The 25,865-nt window shown below is 39.3% G+C and overlaps 1 protein-coding gene across 1 annotated transcript in view; it reads right to left on the minus strand.

Moving 5' to 3' along the window:
* The window catches only part of GP1BB (glycoprotein Ib platelet subunit beta), a 46,265-nt gene extending 21,280 nt beyond the window's left edge, over positions 1 to 24,985 (minus strand). Inside the window, exon 1 of the mRNA XM_053701927.1 lies at positions 24,760 to 24,985. Within this exon, the coding sequence (XP_053557902.1) occupies positions 24,760 to 24,763 (4 nt within the window). The 5' untranslated portion in view covers positions 24,764 to 24,985. The remainder of the gene's footprint in view (positions 1 to 24,759) is intronic.
* Between the last annotated feature and the right edge of the window lie 880 nt (positions 24,986 to 25,865).

A 25,865-nucleotide genomic window follows, 5' to 3' on the forward strand; every position in this document is an offset into this window, starting at 1 on the left:
GCCAGACGTTTATGCAGCAAAAAAAGGTAATACAGAAATCTGACCCTTCAGAGTACTGACTGACAAAACCTTTCTCCAGACCTTCCTGTAGAAGGGGGTTAATAAATTTATTATAGGTGGCGACGGTGTAGGGGGGGCAGATTAGGGTTTAATAAATGTAATATAGGTTGCAGCAGGGTCAGGGAGCGGAGGTTTAGGGGTTAATACATATATTATAGTTGCGGTGGGCTCCGGGAGCGGCGGTTTAGGGGTTAATACATTTATTATAGTTGCGGTGGGCTCCGGGAGCGGCGGTTTAGGGGTTAATATGTATAGAGTAGCTTGCGGTGGGCTCCGGGAGTGGCGGTTTAGTTGTTAATACATATATTATAGTTGCGGTGGTCTCCGGGAGCGGCGGTTTAGGGGTTAATATGCATAGAGTAGCTTGCGGTGGGCTCCGTGAGCGGCGGTTTAGGGGGTAATAACTTTATTTAGTTGCGGCGGTGTAGGGGGGACAGATTAGTGGTGTTTAGACTCAGGGTACATGTTAGGGTGTTAGGTGCAGACATCTCCCATAGGAATCAATGGGATGTCTGTCAGCAGCCAACTTGTACTTTCGCTATGGTCAGACTCCCATTGATTCCTATGGGATCCGCCGCCTCCAGGGCGGCGGATTGAAAACCAGGTACGCTGGGCCGTAAAAGTGCTGAGCGTACCTGCTAGTTTTTTGATAACTAGCAAAAGTAGTCAGATTGTGCCGCACTTGTGTGCGGAACATCTGGAGTGACGTAAGAATCGATCTGTGTCGGACTGAGTCCGGCGGATCGAAGTTTACGTCACAAAATTCTACTTTTGCCGGTCTCTAGCCTTTGATAACTAAGGCGAATCAGCCTCGCCACAAATACGCTGCGGAATTCCAGCGTATTTGAGGTTGACGGCTTGATAACTACCCCCCAAGGTGTAGAGGTGCCTGAGGTTAACGTTAAAAATAACTGTCTTAAAAGAAAGTGGGGGCCGTGGACTCACCGTCTCCAGAAAGAAAGAAATTTATCAGGTAAGCATATATTTTCTTTTCTTTTCTAAGATACGGTGAGTCCACGGAATCATCAATTACTGTTGGGAACAAATATCCAAGCTTGAGGACGCTGATGATTAGGGAGGGACAAGACAGGTAACCTAAACAGAAGGCACCACCACTTGATGAACCTTTCTTCCAAAAGAACCTCAGTCAAGGCAAAAGTATCAAATTAGTAACATTTGGACAGAGTATGCAGAGAAGACCAAGTTGCAGCCTTGCAAAACCGTTCCAGAGAAGCATCATTTTGAAAACCCAAGAAAAAGAGACAGCACTAGTGGAATGAACTGTAATTCTCTCAGGAGACTGCTGCCCAGTAGTCTTAAAAGCAAAACCAATTATACTTCTCAACCAGAGAGAAAGAGAAATAGCAGAACCTTTCTGACCTTTACGTTTCCCAGAGAAACAAAGAAACAGGGCAGAAGACTGGCGAAAATCCTTAGTCGCCTGTAAATAAAATTTTAAAGCATGCACAACCTCTAAGTTATGCAACAAACATTCTTCATAAAAGAAGAACTATGAAAAAGAGAAGGTACAACAATTTCCTGATTAAAATTCTGTCCGAAACAACTTTAGGAAGAAACCTAACTTAGTACGAAGAACCGCCTCATCGGCATGAAAGATAAGATAAGGCGAAGCACACTGCAAAGCTGAGAGTTCCGACACTCTCCGAGCAGAAGAGATAGCAATAAGAAACAAAATCTTCCAAGATAACAACTTAATATATTTAGAATGCAATGGCTCATACGGAGCTTGCAGCAAAACTTTAAGAACAAAGCTAAGGCTTCCAGGAGGAGCAACGGATTTAAAAAAAGGCCTGATACTGACCAAGGCCTGACAAAAAGATTGCATATCCGCCAGACGTTTATGCAGCAAAAAAAGGTAATACAGAAATCTGACCCTTCAGAGTACTGACTGACAAAACCTTTCTCCAGACCTTCCTGTAGAAAGGACACAATTCTAAGAATCCTACCCTACTCCAAGAGTAGCCCTTGGATTCACACCAATAAAGATATTTACGCCATATCCAATGGTAAATCTTTCTCATAACAGGATTGCAAGCCTGAATCATGGTCTCAATGACCGACTCAGAAAAACCACGCTTAGACAGAACTAAGTGCTCAATCTCCAAGCAGTAGTCAGCTTCAGAGAAACAAAGTTTGGATGAAAGAAGGGACCCTGAATCAGAATGTCCTTCTGCAGAGGCAGTATCCAAGGTAGAAGAGATGACATCTCCAGTAGGTCTGCATACCAGATCCTGCAAGGCCACGCAGGGACTATTAGAATTACCGACGCTCTCTCCTGTTTGATACGAGCAATGACTCGTGGAAGGAGAGCAAACTGAAGAAACAGGTATACTAGCCTGAAGTCCCAAGGAATCGCTAGAGCATCTATCCGAGTGGTCTGAGGATCTCTTGACTTCGAATCGTACCTTGGCAGCTTAGCATTTTTCAGAGATGCCATCAGATCCAACACTGGCACCCCCAATTGGAGGGTTAAGTTGGAGAACACCTCTGGATGGAGTTCCCACTCCTCAGAATGAAAAATCTGTCTGCTCAGGAAATCCACTTCCCAGTTGTTTCCTGGAATGTGGATGGTAGATAGACAACAATTTGAGCTTCCGCACACTGAACAATCCAAATCACCTCCTACATGGCTAAGGAACTCCGAGTTCCTCCCTAGTGGTTGATGTAAACCATTGAGGTGATATAGTCCGATTGGAACCAAGCTAAGGACGACTGAGGCCAAGCCATCAGAGCATTGAAAATTGCTCTCAACTTTAAGATGTTTAAGAGAAGAGCAGACTCCGAGTCCATAATCCCCTCGCCTTAAACAAGACCCAAACTGCTCCCCAGCCCAGCAGGTAGGCGTCCGTGGTCACATCACCCAGGAATGTCTTTAGAAGCATGAACACCAAGACAGATACTCCTGAAACATTTTATAGAACACAGTAAAAGTAAAGACGTCCATGATTAAACATAAGACCAATTCCCTCCATAAATAGAGTCACTGAAAAGTGCAGGTAAAATCAACTGCAGCTAGATCCAAACTCCCAACTCTCTGGTTGCAAAATGACTATTTACCGGCCCACAAAAGCCTTGCTGTTGACCAGACAGAAGACTGCAGAGAAAGGAAAAGGAATAAATACTTGATTATCTGACCTCTTAAAAAATCTTCTCCTAGATAGAGAATCTATTAAGGTCCCCAAATAATCACCCTTGTAGATGGAACAAGGGAACTCTTCTCCAGATTAATTTCCCATCCATGGGCAAGTAGATTGGACAAGGTCTCTTGAAAGAAAGTTTGCTCAAAGTAAGGATGACACCTGAACAATATATTGTCCAGAAAAACACCTTTGCAATACCCCAAGACCTAAAAGTCTGTCAAGGATGACGAAAACTCAGAAACTTGAGAAGATAGCAAATCAAGGGAATAATATGTTCGATATGAACAGGCTGCTTAAAACAAAGGAGAAAGGATACTACTTTGAAGGTCAGAATCTGAGTTACTTTAGGTAATTACCTAGATCTCATTCCAAACTGGGACTGGAACTATCACACCCAGTCCCAGAGAGGAAGATCCTGAACCCCGTTCAAGGAATGCCTCTCATCATACCTGGATTGCAGATACTCTAGAAAGAGAAATCTGCCCCTGGGAGCAGGGGTGTATTATGGCCTAGGCAAACAAGGCCTGGGCCTAGCGCGACAGATTTGTGGGGGCGGCAGATTTGGGGTAGGTGAAAAGTGCGGCATTTCTCTACTAAACAGCGCTGGGCTGGTGATACAGGGTTTTTTGGGAGTAATTTTTATTGAGCATGGCAGCACCGCTGCGCTGCCACTTCAGTTTATTGTCAGTGCTGGCCAGTCTACCCTATCCCCTGTCTGTGTCTAAAAGCTTGTATCACATCATGCAGTAAACTGAGCGCGACACGCTACAGCATGTGGGCTTTTAGAGAGCTCAGCTGGGGTGAACGTCAGCATGAGGGGGTGTGTTAATCAGTCGACAGGGGAAGCAGTGGTGGCATGGCAATTACTGACCCACAGCCAGGTAAGATTGGCCACTCGATGTACTGTACTCACTAACAGTGGCAGCTGGGGGTAGCGCTGAAACTTGTGCAGGGTAAACAACTTTGAGGGTGGCAGTTGGGGCAGCGAGCATGTATTCAATTTTACTTTTCTAAATTCCAGCCATTTCATCTTCTCTAATCTCTGGTTCTGGGATATTTATATTTCATGTTGTCCGCTATTTATGATGCACAATCCATATTCTTCAACCCTGATACCTCACTACACTTCTCACTTTATTACTGTTTTAGAGCATTTTGTCACTCTGTCTGTCACATACGTGTCACTAATTCCCCATCGCTACGCTTAGTACGCTATGATTTCAGATGCTCTGTAAGCCCCCCCCCCACTGATTCTAGCAGATAAAGCATGCAATTAGATGCTTTGATTGCCGCGCACAGTAACCTGCATACGGGTGATCAAAGCATCTAAGAAACAAACAAGACTCTACTTTGTGGAATCACAAATGTAGGAGGGAGGGGCAGCCTAAAGTGTAAGCTTCCATGTGAGGCTGCAGCAGGTCTCTGGTCCACATGAGCAGATTACATCCCATTAGTGTTAGAGACAGATTCTAACACAGCAGGTAGATCATTTCTCTCCTTCACTTTTAGTTTTTCTATTGAGATCACAGTTTGCTTGTAGAAGTACAACAGAAAGTAGTAGTTTTGACTTCCCCATCCAGGGACTTGCAGCCAACCAACAGCATAATTTGCTTACAGAGCTGCAATAGGATTCCCTAAAGTTATGTTTCTGATTAATGCAGGTGGATCTCCTTTTTAACCTTTTCACTGTGTGCCTTATTCCCATTTTGTCAGCATTACTTTATATGTACCTGTGTGCATCTGTCTATGACATATTTGTGTGTTTGCATGTATCTGTCTGTGTGTGTACCTTTGTATATATGTATCTGTGTATGTATGTATGTGTGTGTATGTATTTCTGTTTGTTTGTGTAGCTTAGTGCATTGTACCTTTTTAAACATTTTTCTACGTAGGGGCCCTATATATATATATATATATATATATATATAAATGTGTCCCTGTCTATACAATAGTTTTTTTCTCACACTGCATATGTATTTAGGTTTAAATCAACCCACCTGAGTGAATGCAAGCCCTGGTAAAAATCTACTTAAAAAGACATAAAAATAAAAAAATGTTACACCCTGACCAAAAAAATATTATAGCTAAAACAAGGCCTAAAACCTGGGGGGGAGGGGGCAGCAGAGTTTTGAGTGCCTAGGGCAGCACAAAACCTAAATACGCCACTGCCTGGGAGGAAATCTTAGATTGGACTCCAAAAGACAGGACTGACCCTGCAGAAAGAGGAAAAATAAACTTCATTTTAGTCTTACTCTCTTGACGTGAGGTAGGGAAACCCTTTTTGTACCCTTAAAGTCAGAGGATAATTCTGCTAGACCAAATCCAAACAAGGTCTCATACCTTAAAAGGTGACGCCCAGAGCGTGGATTTGGAGGAAACAAAGTATTGAACCTGCAACTGCAGAACTATAAAGCCTAGGTTGTACCACTAAACCACAGATAGGCTTTTCAGCTGACTGAGAATTCAGCCACAATGCCCGACAGCTAGTACAGCAAGTCTAAAAAACAAGACATTGCTCTAACTGAACACTCAAACCTCCAGCTTCTTATCCATGGATCCGTAAAGAATCAGCTACCCTCCATAGGGATCAAAATTTTCTGAGCCATAGTATAACAGCTCCCTTTTACTTAGGGTACCGTGCATTTTAATGGTGTCAACAACAGGAAAATCCATTAAAGGACGGGAGACAGGGAGAAAGGTATCCCTAGCTTCCCAAAACTTTACCTCCTCCTTGCACAGAAGGCAAAGAAAATGACTGGGGAGTGTGGGAAGGGAAGTGACATTTAAGAGCTTTGCTGAGGTGCTCTTTGCCTCCTCCTGCTGGCCAGGAGTGGTATTCCCAACAGTAATTGATGATTCTGTGGACTCACCGTATCTTAGGAAAGAAATATGTTCAGCATTTCAATAACAACAAAAAATACAGGTGGCTCAAAATTGATGTGCAGATCATCTAAACCAGTGTTTCTCAACTCCAGTCCTCAGGACCCTTAACAGGCCAGATATTCACTATATCTTAACTAGAGCACAGGTGAAATAATAAGCTGATCAGTAACCATGGTTACTAACCTGATCTCTTCCTTCAGATGATTATTTCACCTGTGCTCTAGTTAAGATATAATGAAAATCTGGCCTCTTAAGGATCCTGAGGCCTGGAGTTAAGAAACACTGTTCTAAACTATTGTGCTCTGGTGGGAGGAGAGATAAAGGATCTCCTGGCAGCTGCCTCAGTGTTAAACTAGACTAAAACTAAACAAATTCTGATGACTAAAATACAACTAAAACTAAAATGGCATTTAAGTCAAAAGACTAACTGAAACTAAATAAAAATTTGCTGTCAAAATTAACACATTATTCAAGGTGCTATAATCAATCCATATCTAATATGTGTATGCTGTGTAGTGTGTGTGTACATGTATATGTGTAGGCTGTGTAGTGTGTGTGTACATGTATATGTGTATGCTGTGTAATGTGTGTGACTGTGTAAATGTATATGTGTATGCTGTGTAGTGTGTGTGTACATGTATATGTATAGGCTGTGTAGTGTGTGTGTACATGTATATGTGTATGCTGTGTAATGTGTGTGTAAATGTATATGTGTATGCTGTGTAGTGTGTGTGTACATGTATATGTATAGGCTGTGTAGTGTGTGTGTACATGTATATGTGTATGCTGTGTAATGTGTGTGTAAATGTATATGTGTATGCTGTGTAGTTTGTGTGTACATGCATATATTTATACTGTGTAGTGTGCGTGTACATGCATATATTTATACTGTGTAGTGTGTGTGTAAATGTATATATGTATGCTGTGTAATGTGTGTGTAAATGTATATGTGTATGCTGTGTAGATTGTGTGTACATGTATATGTGTAGGCTGTGTAGTGTGTGTGTACATGTATATGTATATGTGTATGCTGTGTAATGTGTGTGTAAATGTATATGTGTATGCTGTGTAGTTTGTGTGTACATGTATATGCTGTGTAGTGTGTGTGTACATGTATATGTTTATGCCATGTAGTGTGTATGTACATATACAGTATATGTGTATGTTGTGTAGTGTGTGTGTACATGTATATGTTTATACTGTATAGTGTGTGTGTAAATGTATATATGTATGCTGTGTAATGTGTGTGTAAATGTATATGTGTATGCTGTGTAGATTGTGTGTACATGTATATGTGTAGGCTGTGTAGTGTGTGTGTACATGTATATGTATATGTGTATGCTGTGTAATGTGTGTGTAAATGTATATGTGTATGCTGTGTAGTTTGTGTGTACATGTATATGCTGTGTAGTGTGTGTGTACATGTATATGTTTATGCCATGTAGTGTGTATGTACATATACAGTATATGTGTATGTTGTGTAGTGTGTGTGTACATGTATATGTTTATACTGTATAGTGTGTGTGTATATGTAGATATCTATGCTGTTGCTGTGTGCTCCTGTATGGAAGAGTGAATTGTGTATATGCACACTTGATGCACAAACATGCAACAAGTATTGGATAGTAGGAACCACACTTATTTTGACATTTCAGGGATCACTGTGAAAATCTGCACCTTTTACCCCCCAACTGTCCTGATTTTCGCGGGACAGTCCCGATTTTAGGGGTCTGTCCCGCTGTCCCGGGTTGCTTGCCATCTGTCCCGCATTGCCCCATACTCAGAAGTAGCTGGCTTTTCTCTCCCAGGGTTAGATACCTGTTAGATTCCCTGTGGAAAAGGAATGGTGTGTGGGTTAAGCAGGAGTAAGAAGGCTGTATACCCTCTGACCTCAGGTAATGGTGACTTCTGACCTCTGGTAGTGATGACATCTAGCCCCTGGTGATAATACTAGCATGACTTCACTTTTATAGGATGAGCAGTGCTAACACCAGGGTAACGAACAGTGGCAGCCTCAGACTGCCAGCTAATATGCTTGCAAACCCCAGGACCCCATATAATTCATTACAGATACCCATATATGGTGTAGTGTGTGTGTCTATTTGTATGTATGTGTGTGTGTATCTGCATGTATAAGTGTATGCTATTTAGTGTGTGTATCTGTATGTATAAGTGTGTGCATATCCAGAGGCATAACTAGAAACCACAGGGCCCAGGTGCAAGAATCTAAGAAGGCCCCCCACCCCCAAAAAAGGTGAATTTAATACATATCTTTTTTTTAACATTTAACACAGAAAAAAAATGTGAATTAGATTACATGTCTGCAAAAAGGAGGTACCCTGTGCCCACAGTCTGTGAGATGGTCTGACCCCTATTACTGTATATAGTGACACTGTTTAACCTACCAGTACTGTATATATTAGTGAGTTAGTGACACAGTCTGTAATCTGCCGGTGAGATGGCTGGCCTGACCCTACCCACCCCAGTACTTTATAAAGTGACCACAGTAGTCTGTGACATGGTCCAGACCCCTCATACTGTATATCAGTGATTTGCAACCTTTTTTTTGCCGTGGCACACTTTTTTACATTAAAAAATCCTGCGGCACACCACCATCCCAAAATTTTACAAAATGACACATTGTAGCCTAATACAGGATATTATATATATATATATATATATATATATATATATATATATATATATATATATACACAGTGTACTGTGCTGCCATGCCTCCTACAAACTATACATGACATATTGACATTCTTTTACAAACAATCATAATGATTGTCTGTGAATGAATGTCAATGTCATGGTTGTAAATGATGCCTGATGAGCCTGTCACATACCTCCCAATATTTCAAAATTTGAAAGAGGGACACCCCTGCACTGTTGTCAGTCTGCCGCGGCACACCTGAGGATCTCTCACGGCACACTGGTTGAAAAACACTGCTGTATATAGTGGTACTGTATATTTACACTGTCTACCCCACCCATGCTGTAGTAACAAGGTCTGTAATTTGCTGGTTTTACAAACATACACACACACATGCATAAATACACACACAGTCACATACATACATACACACATGCACACCAATGGGTAAAACAGAAACACTAACCCCTGTAGTCAGAGACAGAGACACTAGTGAAGCATCACGTCACACTGACATGATATCAGTGAAGGCAGTGGCAGGTCAATATTTTTTTATGGAATTTTTTTTTAAAAAAGTTTAAGCTGGGCCCCCACCCTCAGGGGCCCGGTCGCAGTTGCATCCTCTGCACCCCCTGTAGTTCTGCCAGTGTGTGTATCTGCATGTATGTGTATGTTATGTAGTGTGTGTGTATCTGCATGTATAAGTGTATGTTATGTAGTGTGTCTGTATGTATAAGTGTGTGTTTATCTGCATGTATACGTGTATGCTATGTAGTGTATCTGCATGTATAAGTGTATGCTATGTAGTGTGTGTGTTTGTCTGCATGTATAAGTGTAAGCTATGTAGTGTGTGTGTTTGTGTGTATCTGCATGTATAAGCATGTGTGTATCTGCATGTATATGTGTATGCTATTTAGTGTGCGTGTGTGTATCTGCATGACTGTATATGTGTATCTGTATGCATAAGTGGCTGTGTATATCTGCATGTGTAAGTGTATGCTATGTAGTGTATCTACATGTATAAGTGTATGCTATGTAGTGTATCTGCATGTATAAGTGTAGGCTATATAGTGTGTGTATCTGCATGTATATGTAAGCTATTTAGTGTGTGTGTGTGTATCTGCATGTATAAGTGTATGCTGTGTAGCGTGTGTGTATCTGCATGTATAAGTGTAAGCTATGTAGCGTGTGTGAGTATCTCCATGTATAATTGTAAGCTATGTAGGGGGGGGGCTGTCCCTCTTTTAGATTTTGACATTTTGGGAGGGTCCTTATTAAACAAATCTATTCATTTTGTGAAAAATATGAGGCAAATATGATCATTAATTTGTTTATATGTATATATAAGCAACACAGAACTAAATAACCCGATGATATATGTATTAATCGCTAGTTATTATTGCGTAAACGTGCGCTCCTTCAATATTTGGTTCCTGGGGAAGCCACTGCTATATTATATACTGTACTGCATTTTTCTTTCTGAATAATTAATTATTGGCAGTGAGAACATTTTGTTTGTTAATAAAAAAAAATTTGAAAAAAGATTTGTTCACCTGCCATATGAAAATATGTCCAATCTGTTCTCTCTTTTAAAACCAATGAACATACCTGGTCTAATTCAGTGCTTCTTAAACTGGGGGTCCCTTTAAAATGATTGGGAGTCCCAAGAAGATTTGATAATGTACTTAGTGACTGTGTGTATTTTGTAAGTGTTTGTATGTATGTATGAGTGTTTGTATGTATCAGTGACTGTGTGTAAGTATGAGTGAGTGTGTGAATATATGAGTGATTGCGTGTATGTATTAGTCAGTGTGTATTTATCAGTGAGTGTGTGTATGTGTGTATGAGTGAGTGTGTGTATGCACTGTATGTATGATTGAGTGTGTGCATGTATGAGTGAGTGTGTGTATGTACTGTATGTAAAAGTGAGTGTGTGTATGTACTGTATGTATGAGTGAGTGTGTGTATGCATGAGTCAGTGTGTATTAATCAGTGAGTGTGTGTATGCATGTGTGAGTGTGTGTGTGTGTGTGTGTAAGTATGAGCGATTGTGTGTATGTACTGTATGTATGAGTCAGTGTGTATTTCTCAGTGAGTGTGTGTATGTACTGTATGTATAAGTGAGTGTGTGTATGTACTGTATGTATGAGTGAGTGTGTGTATGCATGAGTCAGTGTGTATTAATCAGTGAGTGTGTGTATGCATGTGTGAGTGTGTGTGTAAGTATGAGCGAGTGTGTGTATGTACTGTATGTATGAGTCAGTGTGTATTTATCAGTGAACAACAAAAATTCACCTGTGCTGCTAAGGCTGAAACACTGCAAGCTGTATGCAAGTAAAAGCAGACTTTATTCATATATCAGTAAACAGTTACAGGGTACAGCAGGGCTCAAGGAGGGAGCCCAAAACAAACAATCCAACGCGTTTCCTGCCTGTAGGCACTTCGTCAGTTACTAAACATACTCAAACATTTGCTCTTAAAAAGACTTAGCTAATTAGCGGGAGTAAAAACACTTGGTTACAGTTCTTAAAGGTGCAGAGATCTCTAACTCCAATGTCCGCAATATAGTGCCATGCAGTGATCCTGTTAAAGTAACAGTAAATTTATTGTGTTACATTGTATATATATCATATATCACTAGGAGCTCTGCATGACACATGTACAGAACATTGCGGTGGAGGTCTATATTAAATATACCTGCTAATGCGTAAAAACATTTTCATCAATTTTAAAAATTTCAGATCTCAGTTATTAGTCATAATATTACACAGTAGGGTATCAGCATACATAGTACTCTATAGTAAAAATAGTTGGTTATTCTTATCCCAAAGCTATTGCTGACTTCCAAACATAGTATAGATATATAACATGAAAATATATCAACAAAACATACATTTTACACATTTTTAGTTCCCCTAATAAAGTGAATAAATATTATTCAATTTAAAGTCAAATTATTCCAATGTCAATATACTGTGTACATTGATGCTCATACATACAGTGGGGCAAAAAAGTATTTAGTCAGCCACCAATTGTGCAAGTTCTCCCACTTAAGAAGATGAGAGAGGCCTGTAATTTTCATCATAGGTATACCTCAAATATGAGAGACAAAATGTGGAAACAAATCCAGATAATCACATTGTCTGATTTGGAAAGAATTTATTTGCATATTATGGTGGAAAATAAGTATTTGGCCACCTACAAACAAGCAAGATTTCTGGCTCTCACAGACCTGTATATTCTTCTTTAAGAGGCTCCTCTGTCCTGAGTGTCCTCCACTCATTACCTGTATTAATGGCACCTGTTTGAACTTGTTATCAGTATAAAAGACACCTGTCCACAACCTCAAACAGTCACACTCCAAACTCCACTATGGTGAAGACCAAAGAGCTGTCGAAGGAGACCAGAAACAAAATTGTAGACCTGCACCAGGCTGGGAAGACTGAATCTGCAATAGGCAAGCAGCTTGGTGTGAAGAAATCAACTGTGGGAGCAATAATTAGAAAATGGAAGACATACAAGACCACTGATAATCTCCCTCGATCTGGGGCTCCATGCAAAATCTCACCCCGTGGGGTCAAAATGATCACAAGAACGGTGAGCAAACATCCCAGAACCACATGGGGGGACCTAGTGAATGACCTGCAGAGAGCTGGGACCAACGTAACAAAGGCTACCATCAGTAACACACTATGCCGCCAGGGACTCAGATCCTGCAGTGCCAGACGTGTCCCCCTGCTTAAGCCAGTACATGTCCGGGCCCGTCTGAAGTATGCTAAAGAGCATTTGGATGATCCAGAAGTGGATTGAGAGAATGTCATATGGTCAGATGAAACCAAAGTAGAACTGTTTGGTAGAAACACAACTCGTCGTGTTTGGAGGAGAGAGAATGCTGAGTTGCAACCAAAGAACACCATACCTACTGTGAAGCATGGGGGTGGCAACATCATGCTTTGGAGCTGTTTCTCTGCAAAGGGAACAGGACGACTGATCCGTGTACATGAAAGAATGAATGGGGCCATGTATTGTGATATTTTGAGTGCAAACCTCCTTCCATCAGCAAGGGCATTGAAGATGAAATGTGGCTTGGTCTTTCAGCATGACAATGATCCCAAACACACAGCCCGGGCAACAAAGGAGTGGCTTCGTAAGAAGCATTTCAAGGTCCTGGAGTGACCTAGCCAGTCTCCAGATTTCAACCCCATAGAAAACCTTTGGAGGGAGTTGAAAGTCTGTGTTGCCCACCGACAGCCCCAAAACATCACTGCTCTAGAGGAGATCTGCATGCAGGAAAGGGCCAACATACCAGCAAAAGTGTGTGACAACCTTGTGAAGACTTGCAGAAAACATTTGACCTCTGTCATTGCCAACAAAGGATATATAACAAAGTATTGAGATGAACTTTTGATATTGACCAAATACTTATTTTCCACCATAATTTGCAAATAAATTATTTCCAATGAAGATGTTATTATCTGGATTTCCATGCAGATGTGATTATCTGGATTTGTTTCCACATTTTGTCTCTCATAGTTGAGGTATACCTATGATGAAAATTATAGGCCTCTCTCATCTTCTTAAGTGGGAGAACTTGCACAATTGGTGGCTGACTAAATACTTTTTTGCCCCACTGTATATAGTATGTTAATAAATTAGTATTAATGTACAAAAAAAGTGTGTGAATATAAATGTATGACAAAAAAGTGCAAGCGAGGAAAAATGTTTTGTGAAAAAAATATATGCATATGTGTGAGTGTGAAAAGAAGTGCACAGTAAAAAGTGTGTATGTATATTATATAATACATCTAGGTTCAGATTTAACTTATGCATGATGCAGAACCCAGAAATGTATGTGACAGTGATGATATTATTATAAAGGCCAATAGTATGGATCAAATGTGAATAAACAAGTAAATCAGAATATAGAAATGTTATAAACCCCAATATATTCATGTTAGTCAGATTAAGTCAGTATAACTGGGAAAAAATGAGAAAAATATATTTGAAATATAAAGGATGTATGCAAGAAAAGAAAAAGAAAAAAAGAGAAAAAGATAGTATGCACCAGATTAGCCTACAAAATATCTTAAATAAGTAATTTAATTTATCCCCAAGGGTCTGCCAGTGGAAAAGGTGAAAATCCAGAATGCTTCCTTTCTATTTAGGACAGCCAATCTGTCTCCCCCTTAATGCTTTTGTATACTACATCTATGCCTTGAAATCTAAACATTGTACGAAGACTATTATCATTTAGAGGCAAATTATGTAAAGCAAAATGTTTTGCAACCGGGGTTTTGGGGGGTTCATGTGTTATAGAAAGTAAGTGTTCCCTGATGCGGTCCTTAAGAAGACTAGTTGTTCTACCCACGTTTTGTTTATTGCATATTTGACATGTGATAAGATAAACAACAAAACTTGAATTACAAGTCAATCTGTGTCTAATAACAAATGACCTTCCTGTTGTGGTGGACCTAAAATTAGTATTCAAGGTGACATAATCACAGCTTTTGCAGGGATTCCTTTTACATTTAAAAAAAACCTTTAGTAGGTTGTAGCCAAGAATTAGTATCTTTCTTAGAGAAGTCTCTATATAAATGGTTTCCTATGGTTTTGGCTTTTTTTGATACGTATCTTACACCATCTTTAGTTAGAACCTGGTTCAGGAGCTTATCTCTTTCTAGAATGGGTATATATTTACGTTTGATGTTACTTATCTGACTAAATTATTTACTATAAGGAGTTACAAAAGTAACAGGTGAAGCACATGTAAAAGATATCTTCGGAATATCAGTAAGAACATTCACCCTATTCATATTTTCAACTTCTAACTTAGTTTTCTTAAGAAGAGATTCATCATAACCTCTGATGCAAAGACATCCAGTTCGAGAATGTGCTTGATCCTTGTATGTATCAATGTCACTGCAGTTATGTCTTAACCTCATATATTGTCCCTTGGGAATAGCCTTTTTGAGATGTACTGGATGGTTAGAATCTGGTCTCAAAATTGTGTTGCATGAAGTGGGCTTTCTAAATGTTTCTGTGGTTATTCTGTTGGTGTCATGATTCCGGACTATATTGACATCTAGGAAAGTAATTTTATCCTGTGAAGCTGTAAATGTGAACTCCAAATTTTTGTTATTCTGATTTAAATAATCAACAAATTTTGATGCTTCACTGCCACTCCCCTTCCAAACTATTATCAAATCATCAATACATCTGCGATATAATCTGATATTTGATTTGTATGGGTTAGAACTACAAAGCACTTTCTCAAACTCAAAACAAGTAAGATACAGATTTGCGTATGATGGGGCAAACTTAGCACCCATCGCAGTACCTTGATTTTGTACATAATAAGTCCCTTCAAATGTGAAGAAATTGTGACTAAGTAGAAACTTTACCCCATCACACGCAAACCCTATATAAGCATCATCATAGTCAGTATACAATTTCAACATGAGTTCTAAAGCTCTAAGGCCTAAGTCATGGGGAATGCATGAGTAGAGCAAAGTGATGTCTATCGTAAGCAATATGTCACACTCTTCTATAGAAATGGTGTCTAAGAGTCTAAGTAGATGCTTGGTATCTCTTAAATAAGACGGTGTAATTTTGACTATCGGTTGCAAAATGTTATCAATAAGAGATTCTAGTTTCTCTCCCAGGGTCCCAACACCAGAAATGATTGGACACCCCGGTGGAGAAAGTAAGGACTTGTGAATTTTGGGTAGATGTTTGAAAACTGGGACTACCGGGGAATGTACTTTAAGTGTATTGGATATTTGAACCGTAATTACTCCTATTCTCACGTGTAGTTCCAGAAACCTTTCAAACTCTGAAATGATGTTTTTGGTGGGATTGAATGTAAGTCTCCTGTATGTCTTGCTGTCATTTAACTGCCTGTTGGCTTCCTATATATATTGGGACCTGTTCTGTACTACAATACATCCACCCTTATCTGAATTTTTAATTACTAGTTGTTTACTATTTTGTAATCTCCTTAAGATAGATAGTTCACTTTTGGTAAGATTGTATCTTATTTCCTTACTTCTAAATTTAGTGGTAACTTCTTTAGCTAATGCATGGATATTCCGTTCTACCAAATTTTGAAATACCTCTATAAAATCACCTCTCATTTGTATAGGATAGAAATGTTTATTGGAACTATAACTCTTTTTTGTCATACATTTATATTCACACACATTTTTGTACATTAATACTAATTTATTAACATACTATATATGTATGAGCATCAATGTATGAGTATATTGACATTGGAATGATTTGACTTCAAACTTTCTATTTATTCACTTTATTAGGGGAACTAGAAATGTGGAAAATTTATGTTTTGTTTATATATTTTCATGTTATATATCTATTCTATGTTTGGAAGTCAGCAATAGCTTTGGGATAAGAATAACCAACTATTTTTACTATAGAGTACTATGTATGCTGATACCCTACTGTGTAATCAGAGGCGTAACTAGAAACCACAGGGTCCAGGTGCAAGAATCTAAGAAGCCCCCCCCCCCCCAAAAAAAAAGTGAATTGGATACATATCTTTTTTTTATTATTATTTTTTTTACTTTTAACACAGAAAAAAATGTGAATCAGATTACATGTCTGCAAAAGGAGGTACCCTGTGCCCACAGTCTGTGAGATGGTCTGACCCCCTATTACTGTATATCATGACACTGTTTAACCCACCAGTATTGTATATAGTGAGTCAGTGACACAGTCTGTAATCTGTCAGTGAGATGGCTGGCCTGACCCTACCCACCCCAGTACTTTATAAAGTGACCACAGTAGTCTGTGACATGGTCCAGCCCCCCCCCCCCCCGTACTGTATATAGTGGTACTGTATAGTCTGACACTGTTTACCCCCTGCCCCCCCATGCTGTAATAACAAGGTCTGTAATTTGCTGGTTCCACAAACATACACACACACACACACACACACATACATGCATAAATACACACACAGTCACATACATACATACACACACACACACACACACACACATAAACACCAATGGGTAAAACAGAAACACTAACCCCTGTAGTCAGAGACACTAGTGAAGCATCATGTCACACTCACATGATATCAGTGCAGGCAGTGGCAGGTCAACGTTTTTTATTATAAAATGTTGTATTTATTTTTTAAGCTGGGCCCCCACACTTAGGGGCCCAGTCGCAATTGCGACCTCTGCACCCCCTGTAGTTTCGCCCCTGTGTGTAATATTATGACTAATAACTGAGATCCGAAATTTTTAGAATTGCTGAAAATGTTTTATGCATTAGCAGGTGTATTTAATATAGACCTCCACCGTAATGTTCTGTACATGTGTCATGCAGAGCTCCTAGTGATACATGATATATATACAATGTAACACAATAAATTACTGTTACTTTAACAGGATCACTGCACGGCACTATATTGCGGACATTGGAGTTAGAGATCTCTGCACCTTTAAGAACTGTAACCAAGTGTTTTTACTCCCGCTGATTAGCTAAGTCTTTTTAAGTGCAAATGTTTGAGTATGTTTAGTAACTGACGAAGTGCCTACATGCAGGAAACGCGTTGGATTGTTTGTTTCAGGTTCCCCCCTTGAGCCCTGCTGTACCCTGTAACTGTTTACTGATATACGAATAAAGTCTGCTTTTACTTGCATACAGCTTGCAGTGTTTCAGCTTTAGCAGCACAGGTGAATTTTTGTTGTTCCATTTTACCTTTTCTACCGGGAGTTTTGGGAGTAGCTCCCTACCTGTCAGCCAGGCGTCTCCACAGAGATCTGTTTTGCAGTGAACGACATACAGGCACATTTTGCTGTGCTGGGACTTTGTATATACTGTTCTCGACACATTATGCATAATTACTGCTGCTGAATGTTATAGCATATAACCACTTGTCACCACTTTTATTCTGTGGGACTCTCATTGACACATGTTGCTTAGGAATGTTTACCATTAACAGTTGACTCACAGATTATACAGTGTATCTGTGTTACACCTTACCATAACAACAGCATCATTTTCTCAGCTTTCTGCCTTGCTAATAAGGTTGCAGATCCCCTTGTTTAACCGTTGCATTGTATTTATCAGTGTGTGTATGTATGTAGTATGTATTGAGTGAGTGTGTGTATGATTCAGTGTGTGTATGTATGTATGAGTTAGTGTGTATTTATCAATGTATGTATTGAGTGAGTGTGTGTATGATTCAGTGTGTGTATGTATGTATGAGTTAGTGTGTATTTATCAGTGTATGTATTGAGTGAGTGTGTGTATTTATCAGTGTGTGTATGTATGTATGAGTTAGTGTGTATTTATCAGTGTATGTATTGAGTGAGTGTGTGTATGATTCAGTGTGTGTATGTATGTATGTATGAGTTAGTGTGTATTTATCAGTGTATGTATTGAGTGAGTGTGTGTATTTATCAGTGTGTGTATGTATGTCTGAGTTAGTGTGTATTTATCAGTGTGTGTATATATGTATGAGTTAGTGTGTATTTATCAGTGTGTGTATGTATGTATGAGTTAGTGTGTATTTATCAGTGTGTGTATGTATGTATGAGTTAGTGTGTATTTATCAGTGTGTGTATGTATGTATGAGTTAGTGTGTATTTATCAGTGTGTGTATGTATGTATGAGTTAGTGTGTATTTATCAGTGTGTGTATGTATGTATGAGTTAGTGTGTATTTATCAGTGTGTGTATGTATGTATGAGTTAGTGTGTATTTATCAGTGTGTGTATGTATGTATGAGTTAGTGTGTATTTATCAGTGTGTGTATGTATGTATGAGTTAGTGTGTATTTATCAGTGTGTGTATGTATGTATGAGTTAGTGTGTATTTATCAGTGTGTGTATGTATGTATGAGTTAGTGTGTATTTATCAGTGTGTGTATGTATGTATGAGTTAGTGTGTATTTATCAGTGTGTGTATGTATGTATGAGTTAGTGTGTATTTATCAGTGTGTGTATGTATGTATGAGTTAGTGTGTATTTATCAGTGTGTGTATGTATGTATGTATGTATGAGTTAGTGTGTATTTATCAGTGTGTGTATGTATGTATGAGTTAGTGTGTATTTATCAGTGTGTGTATGTATGTATGAGTTAGTGTGTATTTATCAGTGTGTGTATGTATGTATGTATGAGTTAGTGTGTATTTATCAGTGTGTGTATGTATGTATGAGTTAGTGTGTATTTATCAGTGTCTGTATGTATGTATGTATGAGTTAGTGTGTATTTATCAGTGTGTGTATGTATGTATGAGTTAGTGTGTATTTATCAGTGTGTGTATGTATGTATGAGTTAGTGTGTATTTATCAGTGTGTGCATGTATGTATGAGTTAGTGTGTATTTATCAGTGTGTGTATGTATGTATGAGTTAGTGTGTATTTATCAGTGTGTGTATGTATGTATGAGTTAGTGTGTATTTATCAGTGTGTGTATGTATGTATGAGTTAGTGTGTATTTATCAGTGTGTGTATGTATGTATGAGTTAGTGTGTATTTATCAGTGTGTGTATGTATGTATGAGTTAGTGTGTATTTATCAGTGTGTGTATGTATGTATGAGTTAGTGTGTATTTATCAGTGTGTGTATGTATGTATGAGTTAGTGTGTATTTATCAGTGTGTGTATGTATGTATGAGTTAGTGTGTATTTATCAGTGTGTGTATGTATGTATGAGTTAGTGTGTATTTATCAGTGAGTGAGTATGTTTGAGTAACATTATTTTCTGTATTTTATTTAATGTAAGGTAGGCGCATAGCTAATGTTATACATATTTCTTAGTTTGTTGGTGATTAGCAATGACTATGAAAGTTTAATTTTCTAATTTGTGCTAATAAGCTTCTGATTTTTGTGGTATATTGATGTATACAAAAAACAGTGTATACTTGTCTGACAAGGGATTTGTTTTGTACTATATTAAAATAATGGGAGTTTTGAAAACATGATCAATGCAAAAAGAGGTCTCAGGTGAAAAAAGTTTAAGAAGCTCTCTACTTAATATAATAAATGTGAACTTGAGTTTCTATAACTGGAGACAGACATCTATCTCTGCTTAGTAAACACATATAACATCATTTACAGGCCTAGATTTAGAGTTCGGCGGTAAAAGGGCTGTTAACGCTCCGCGGGCTTTTTTCTGGCCGCACCATAAATTTAACTCTGGTATCGAGAGTTAAAACAAATGCTGCGTTAGGCTCCAAAAAAGGAGCGTAGAGCATTTTTACCGCAAATGCAACTCTCGATACCAGAGTTGCTTACGGACGCGGCCGGCATCAAAAACGTGCTCGTGCACGATTCTCCCATAGGAAACAATGGGACTGTTTGAGCTGAAAAAAAACCTAACACCTGCAAAAAAGCAGCGTTCAGCTCCTAACGCAGCCCCATTGTTTCCTATGGGGAAACACATCCTACGTCTGCACCTAACACTCTAACATGTACCCCGAGTCTAAACACCCCTAACCTTACACTTATTAACCCCTAATCTGCCGCCCCCGCTATCGCTGACCCCTGCATATTATTTTTAACCCCTAATCTGCCGCTCCGTAAACCGCCGCAACCTACGTTATCCCTATGTACCCCTAATCTGCTGCCCTAACATCGCCGACCCCTATGTTATATTTATTAACCCCTAATCTGCCCCCCACAACGTCGCCGACACCTGCCTACACTTATTAACCCCTAATCTGCCGAGCGGACCTGAGCGCTACTATAATAAAGTTATTAACCCCTAATCCGTCTCACTAACCCTATCATAAATAGTATTAACCCCTAATCTGCCCTCCCTAACATCGCCGACACCTACCTTCAATTATTAACCCCTAATCTTCCGATCGGAGCTCACCGCTATTCTAATAAATGTATTAACCCCTAAAGCTAAGTCTAACCCTAACACTAACACCCCCCTAACTTAAATATAATTTAAATCTAACGAAATAAATTAACTCTTATTAAATAAATGATTCCTATTTAAAGCTAAATACTTACCTGTAAAATAAATCCTAATATAGCTACAATATAAATTATAATTATATTTTAGCTATTTTAGGATTAATATTTATTTTACAGGCAACTTGGTATTTATTTTAACCAGGTACAATAGCTATTAAATAGTTAAGAACTATTTAATAGTTACCTAGTTAAAATAATTACAAAATTACCTGTAAAATAAATCCTAACCTAAGATATAATTAAACCTAACACTACCCTATCAATAAAATAATTAAATAAACTACCTACAATTACCTACAATTAACCTAACACTACACTATCAATAAATTAAATAAACACAATTGCTACAAATAAATACAATTAAATAAACTAGCTAAAGTACAAAAAATAAAAAAGAACTAAGTTACAGAAAATAATAAAATATTTACAAACATAAGAAAAATATTACAACAATTTTAAACTAATTACACCTACTCTAAGCCCCATAATAAAATAACAAAGCCCCCCAAAATAAAAAATTCCCTACCCTATTCTAAATTAAAAAAGTTACAAGCTCTTTTACCTTACCAGCCCTGAACAGGGCCCTTTGCGGGGCATGCCCCAAGAAGTTCAGCTCTTTTGCCTGTAAAAGAAAACATACAATACCCCCCCCCCAACATTACAACCCACCACCCACATACCCCTAATCTAACCCAAACCACCCTTAAATAAACCTAACACTAAGCCCCTGAAGATCTTCCTACCTTGTCTTCACCATACCAGGTTCACCGATCCGTCCTGGCTCCAAGATCTTCATCCAACCCAAGCGGGGGTTGGCGATCCATAATCCGGTGCTGAAGAGGTCCAGAAGAGGCTCCAAAGTCTTCATCCTATCCGGCAAGAAGAGGACATCCGGACCGGCAAACATCTTCTCCAAGCCGCATCTTCTATCTTCTTCCATCCGGTGCGGAGCGGGTCCATCTTGAAGCAGGCGACGCGGATCCATCCTCTTCTTCCGATGTCTCCCGACGAATGACGGTTCCTTTAAGGGACGTCATCCAAGATGGCGTCCCTCGAATTCCGATTGGCTGATAGGATTCTATCAGCCAATCGGAATTAAGGTAGGAATTTTCTGATTGGCTGATGGAATCAGCCAATCAGAATCAAGTTCAATCCGATTGGCTGATCCAATCAGCCAATCAGATTGAGCTCGCATTCTATTGGCTGTTCCGATCAGCCAATAGAATGCGAGCTCAATCTGATTGGCTGATTGGATCGGCCAATCGGATTGAACTAGATTCTGATTGGCTGATTCCATCAGCCAATCAGAAAATTCCTACCTTAATTCCGATTGGCTGATAGAATCCTATCAGCCAATCGGAATTCGAGGGACGCCATCTTGGATGACGTCCCTTAAAGGAACCGTCATTCGTCGGGAGACATCGGAAGAAGAGGATGGATCCGCGTCGCCTGCTTCAAGATGGACCCGCTCCGCACCGCATGGAAGAAGATAGAAGATGCGGCTTGGAGAAGATGTTTGCCGGTCCGGATGTCCTCTTCTTGCCGGATAGGATGAAGACTTTGGAGCCTCTTCTGGACCTCTTCAGCACCGGATTATGGATCGCCAACCCCCGCTTGGGTTGGATGAAGATCTTGGAGCCAGGACGGATCGGTGAACCTGGTATGGTGAAGACAAGGTAGGAAGATCTTCAGGGGCTTAGTGTTAGGTTTATTTAAGGGTGGTTTGGGTTAGATTAGGGGTATGTGGGTGGTGGGTTGTAATGTTGGGGGGGGGTATTGTATGTTTTCTTTTACAGGCAAAAGAGCTGAACTTCTTGGGGCATGCCCCGCAAAGGGCCCTGTTCAGGGCTGGTAAGGTAAAAGAGCTTGTAACTTTTTTAATTTAGAATAGGGTAGGGAATTTTTTATTTTGGGGGGCTTTGTTATTTTATTATGGGGCTTAGAGTAGGTGTAATTAGTTTAAAATTGTTGTAATATTTTTCTTATGTTTGTAAATATTTTATTATTTTCTGTAACTTAGTTCTTTTTTATTTTTTGTACTTTAGCTAGTTTATTTAATTGTATTTATTTGTAGCAATTGTGTTTATTTAATTTATTGATAGTGTAGTGTTAGGTTAATTGTAGGTAATTGTAGGTAGTTTATTTAATTATTTTATTGATAGGGTAGTGTTAGGTTTAATTATATCTTAGGTTAGGATTTATTTTACAGGTAATTTTGTAATTATTTTAACTAGGTAACTATTAAATAGTTCTTAACTATTTAATAGCTATTGTACCTAGTTAAAATAAATACCAAGTTGCCTGTAAAATAAATATTAATCCTAAAATAGCTAAAATATAATTATAATTTATATTGTAGCTATATTAGGATTTATTTTACAGGTAAGTATTTAGCTTTAAATAGGATTAATTTATTTAATAAGAGTTAATTTATTTCGTTAGATTAAAATTATATTTAAGTTAGGGGGGTGTTAGTGTTAGGGTTAGACTTAGCTTTAGGGGTTAATACATTTATTAGAATAGCGGTGAGCTCCGATCGGAAGATTAGGGGTTAATAATTGAAGTTAGGTGTCGGCGATGTTAGGGAGGGCAGATTAGGGGTTAATACTATTTATGATAGGGTTAATGAGGCGGATTAGGGGTTAATACATTTATTATAGTAGCGCTCAGGTCCGCTCGGCAGATTAGGGGTTAATAAGTGTAGGCAGGTGTCGGCGACGTTGAGGGGGGCAGATTAGGGGTTAATAAATATAATATAGGGGTCGGCGGTGTTAGGGGTAGCAGATTAGGGGTACATAGGGATAACGTAGGTGGCGGCGCTTTGCGGTCGGAAGATTAGGGGTTAATTATTTTAAGTAGCTGGCGGCGATGTTGTGGGGGGCAGATTAGGGGTTAATAAATGTAATATAGGGGTCGGCGGGGTTAGGGGCAGCAGATTAGGGGTACATAAGTATAACGTAGGTGGCGGTCGGAAGATTAGGGGTTAAAATTTTTAATCGAGTGGCGACGATGTGGGGGGAGCTCGGTTTAGGGGTACATAGGTAGTTTATGGGTGTTAGTGTACTTTAGGGTACAGTAGTTAAGAGCTTTATGAACCGGCGTTAGCCAGAAAGCTCTTAACTCCTGCTATTTTCAGGCGGCTGGAATTTTGTCGTTAGAGCTCTAACGCTCACTTCAGAAACGACTCTAAATACCGGCGTTAGAAAGATCCCATTGAAAAGATAGGATACGCAAATGGCGTAGGGGGATCTGCGGTATGGAAAAGTCGCGGCTGTAAAGTGAGCGTTAGACCCTTTAATCACTGACTCCAAATACCAGCGGGCGGCCAAAACCAGCGTTAGGAGCCTCTAACGCTGGTTTTGACGGCTACCGCCGAACTCTAAATCTAGGCCACAGTGTGAGCTATACACATATTCTCCAGAGAGTCTTCATTACTATGTGTTGTTGCCTTATTGCATTATTTTGTTTACTAGAATGATGCATTTGTTATTGAACGTCAACCCATCTGCAAATTTGTTTAAAAGGCAAATAAACATTTGTGAATTGTTATTCAGCTGGTGCCAGTATAATATCTGCAGGCAACAAAGTGTACGTTTTAAGGTATACAATGACACATATATACATCTCTGTTTTTACAAAATCAGCATTATCAAACAATGTGAGCCCCACAAAATCTATGGGAAAATAACATTATTCTGGCAAATTAAACAACATACTCTCTCTCTTTCTCTCTATAGAGAGAGACACAGAGAGAGAGTGAGTATGTTGTTTAATTTGCCAGAATAATGAGAGAGAGAGAGAGAGAGAGAGAGAGAGAGAGAGAGGAGAGAGAGAGAGATTATTTTTCTGTCATAGAGAATGTTCTCCTGTTTTTAACTCAATATACTTCCAGCAGCTCTGCTGAATGTAAGACACACATAAGCAGCCAGTAATACTATTGCACTTGTTTGTTCCTTTAATTAAAAAAGATCCACAGAAACAGAGGATTAGATAGAAAATTAAGAACAATGTAGAAACAATAAAGCGCATCAGACTTACCCATTCTCTGTCCTGCAGACTCAGTGTCAGAGAAGTGTGACAGCGTCAGCTCTATGATAACACTAGAGAGTGTCCTGTATAGATAAGAACAGTAAGTGGCACGTTCAGGGTTCTTACTTCTGCGGGATACAGCGCTTAACCCCTTGCTGCGTAAGAAAGACCCCCTAAGTATAAAACCACATTGTCTTTAGGGTTATAGTCACGGCAGTTTTTTTATGTTGATATTAGAAAGCAGATTGTAAGTCTTTGCACCAACGCTCCATATGATTTTAGTGCTTGATAGGGCATTGGAGTTCCTTATAAGGAGCACTTGCCCATCCCTCAGATGTCTGATGCATGGTAGGAAGTTCTGGCTTAGTAGATGGTGGTAAGATCTCTATGAGCTGTCCTTCAACATAGTGACCACATCCTTCTCTGGATATCACAGATAACCATAAAGTAGTTTTATTTCTGGGAGCTGGGAGCACACATGTAAAACGTGTCTGGACAACAATTTCTATCTTTTTTGTTTGTATTTGCTTATTTTTTAATCAGTGCCAGGTGCTCCCTCTCTCCTACAACATTTTCCATTCTAGAGAGCTTTATTCCTTTCCATGGGAGAAAGTTTCCCATTTGCTGGGACAAGCTATTTGTTCAGCTATTTGTTTTAGAGAATTGAGTGACAAGTTCCCCTGTGTGGGTTTCCATAATAATTTCACTCAATGCCAGCGAATATGTGAAGAGTTGTATACAAAGACCTATACCCTGTTATTCAACAACTGTCTAGCAAATTTATGCTGATGGTGTTGCCATATGGGGCCCCATTACATATGCAGCGTTGCCCGCAAAAGCTGGAGACGCCGTTTTTTTGCGCGGGTTTGGTATCCTATATACAGCGCCACATATATTTCACCCGTCGCCCGCAATTTTTACTCTCATAGGCTAACATGGGACCACACAGTAAATCGGTATCCAATATCCAGTGCAAGGACTTACGTGACGAAAATGGAGAAATCTTACTCCATTTTTACCTCGCCATAAAAGGCAACCGTAGCAAGCCTTGTGCTGAGTATGGGAGCACCGTAACTCCCAAAAATGCCTGCAAAAAATAAACTAACACCTAACGC

This window comes from Bombina bombina, chromosome 2 (genome assembly GCF_027579735.1).
Source record: "Bombina bombina isolate aBomBom1 chromosome 2, aBomBom1.pri, whole genome shotgun sequence".
NCBI classification, from domain to species: Eukaryota; Metazoa; Chordata; class Amphibia; order Anura; family Bombinatoridae; genus Bombina; species Bombina bombina.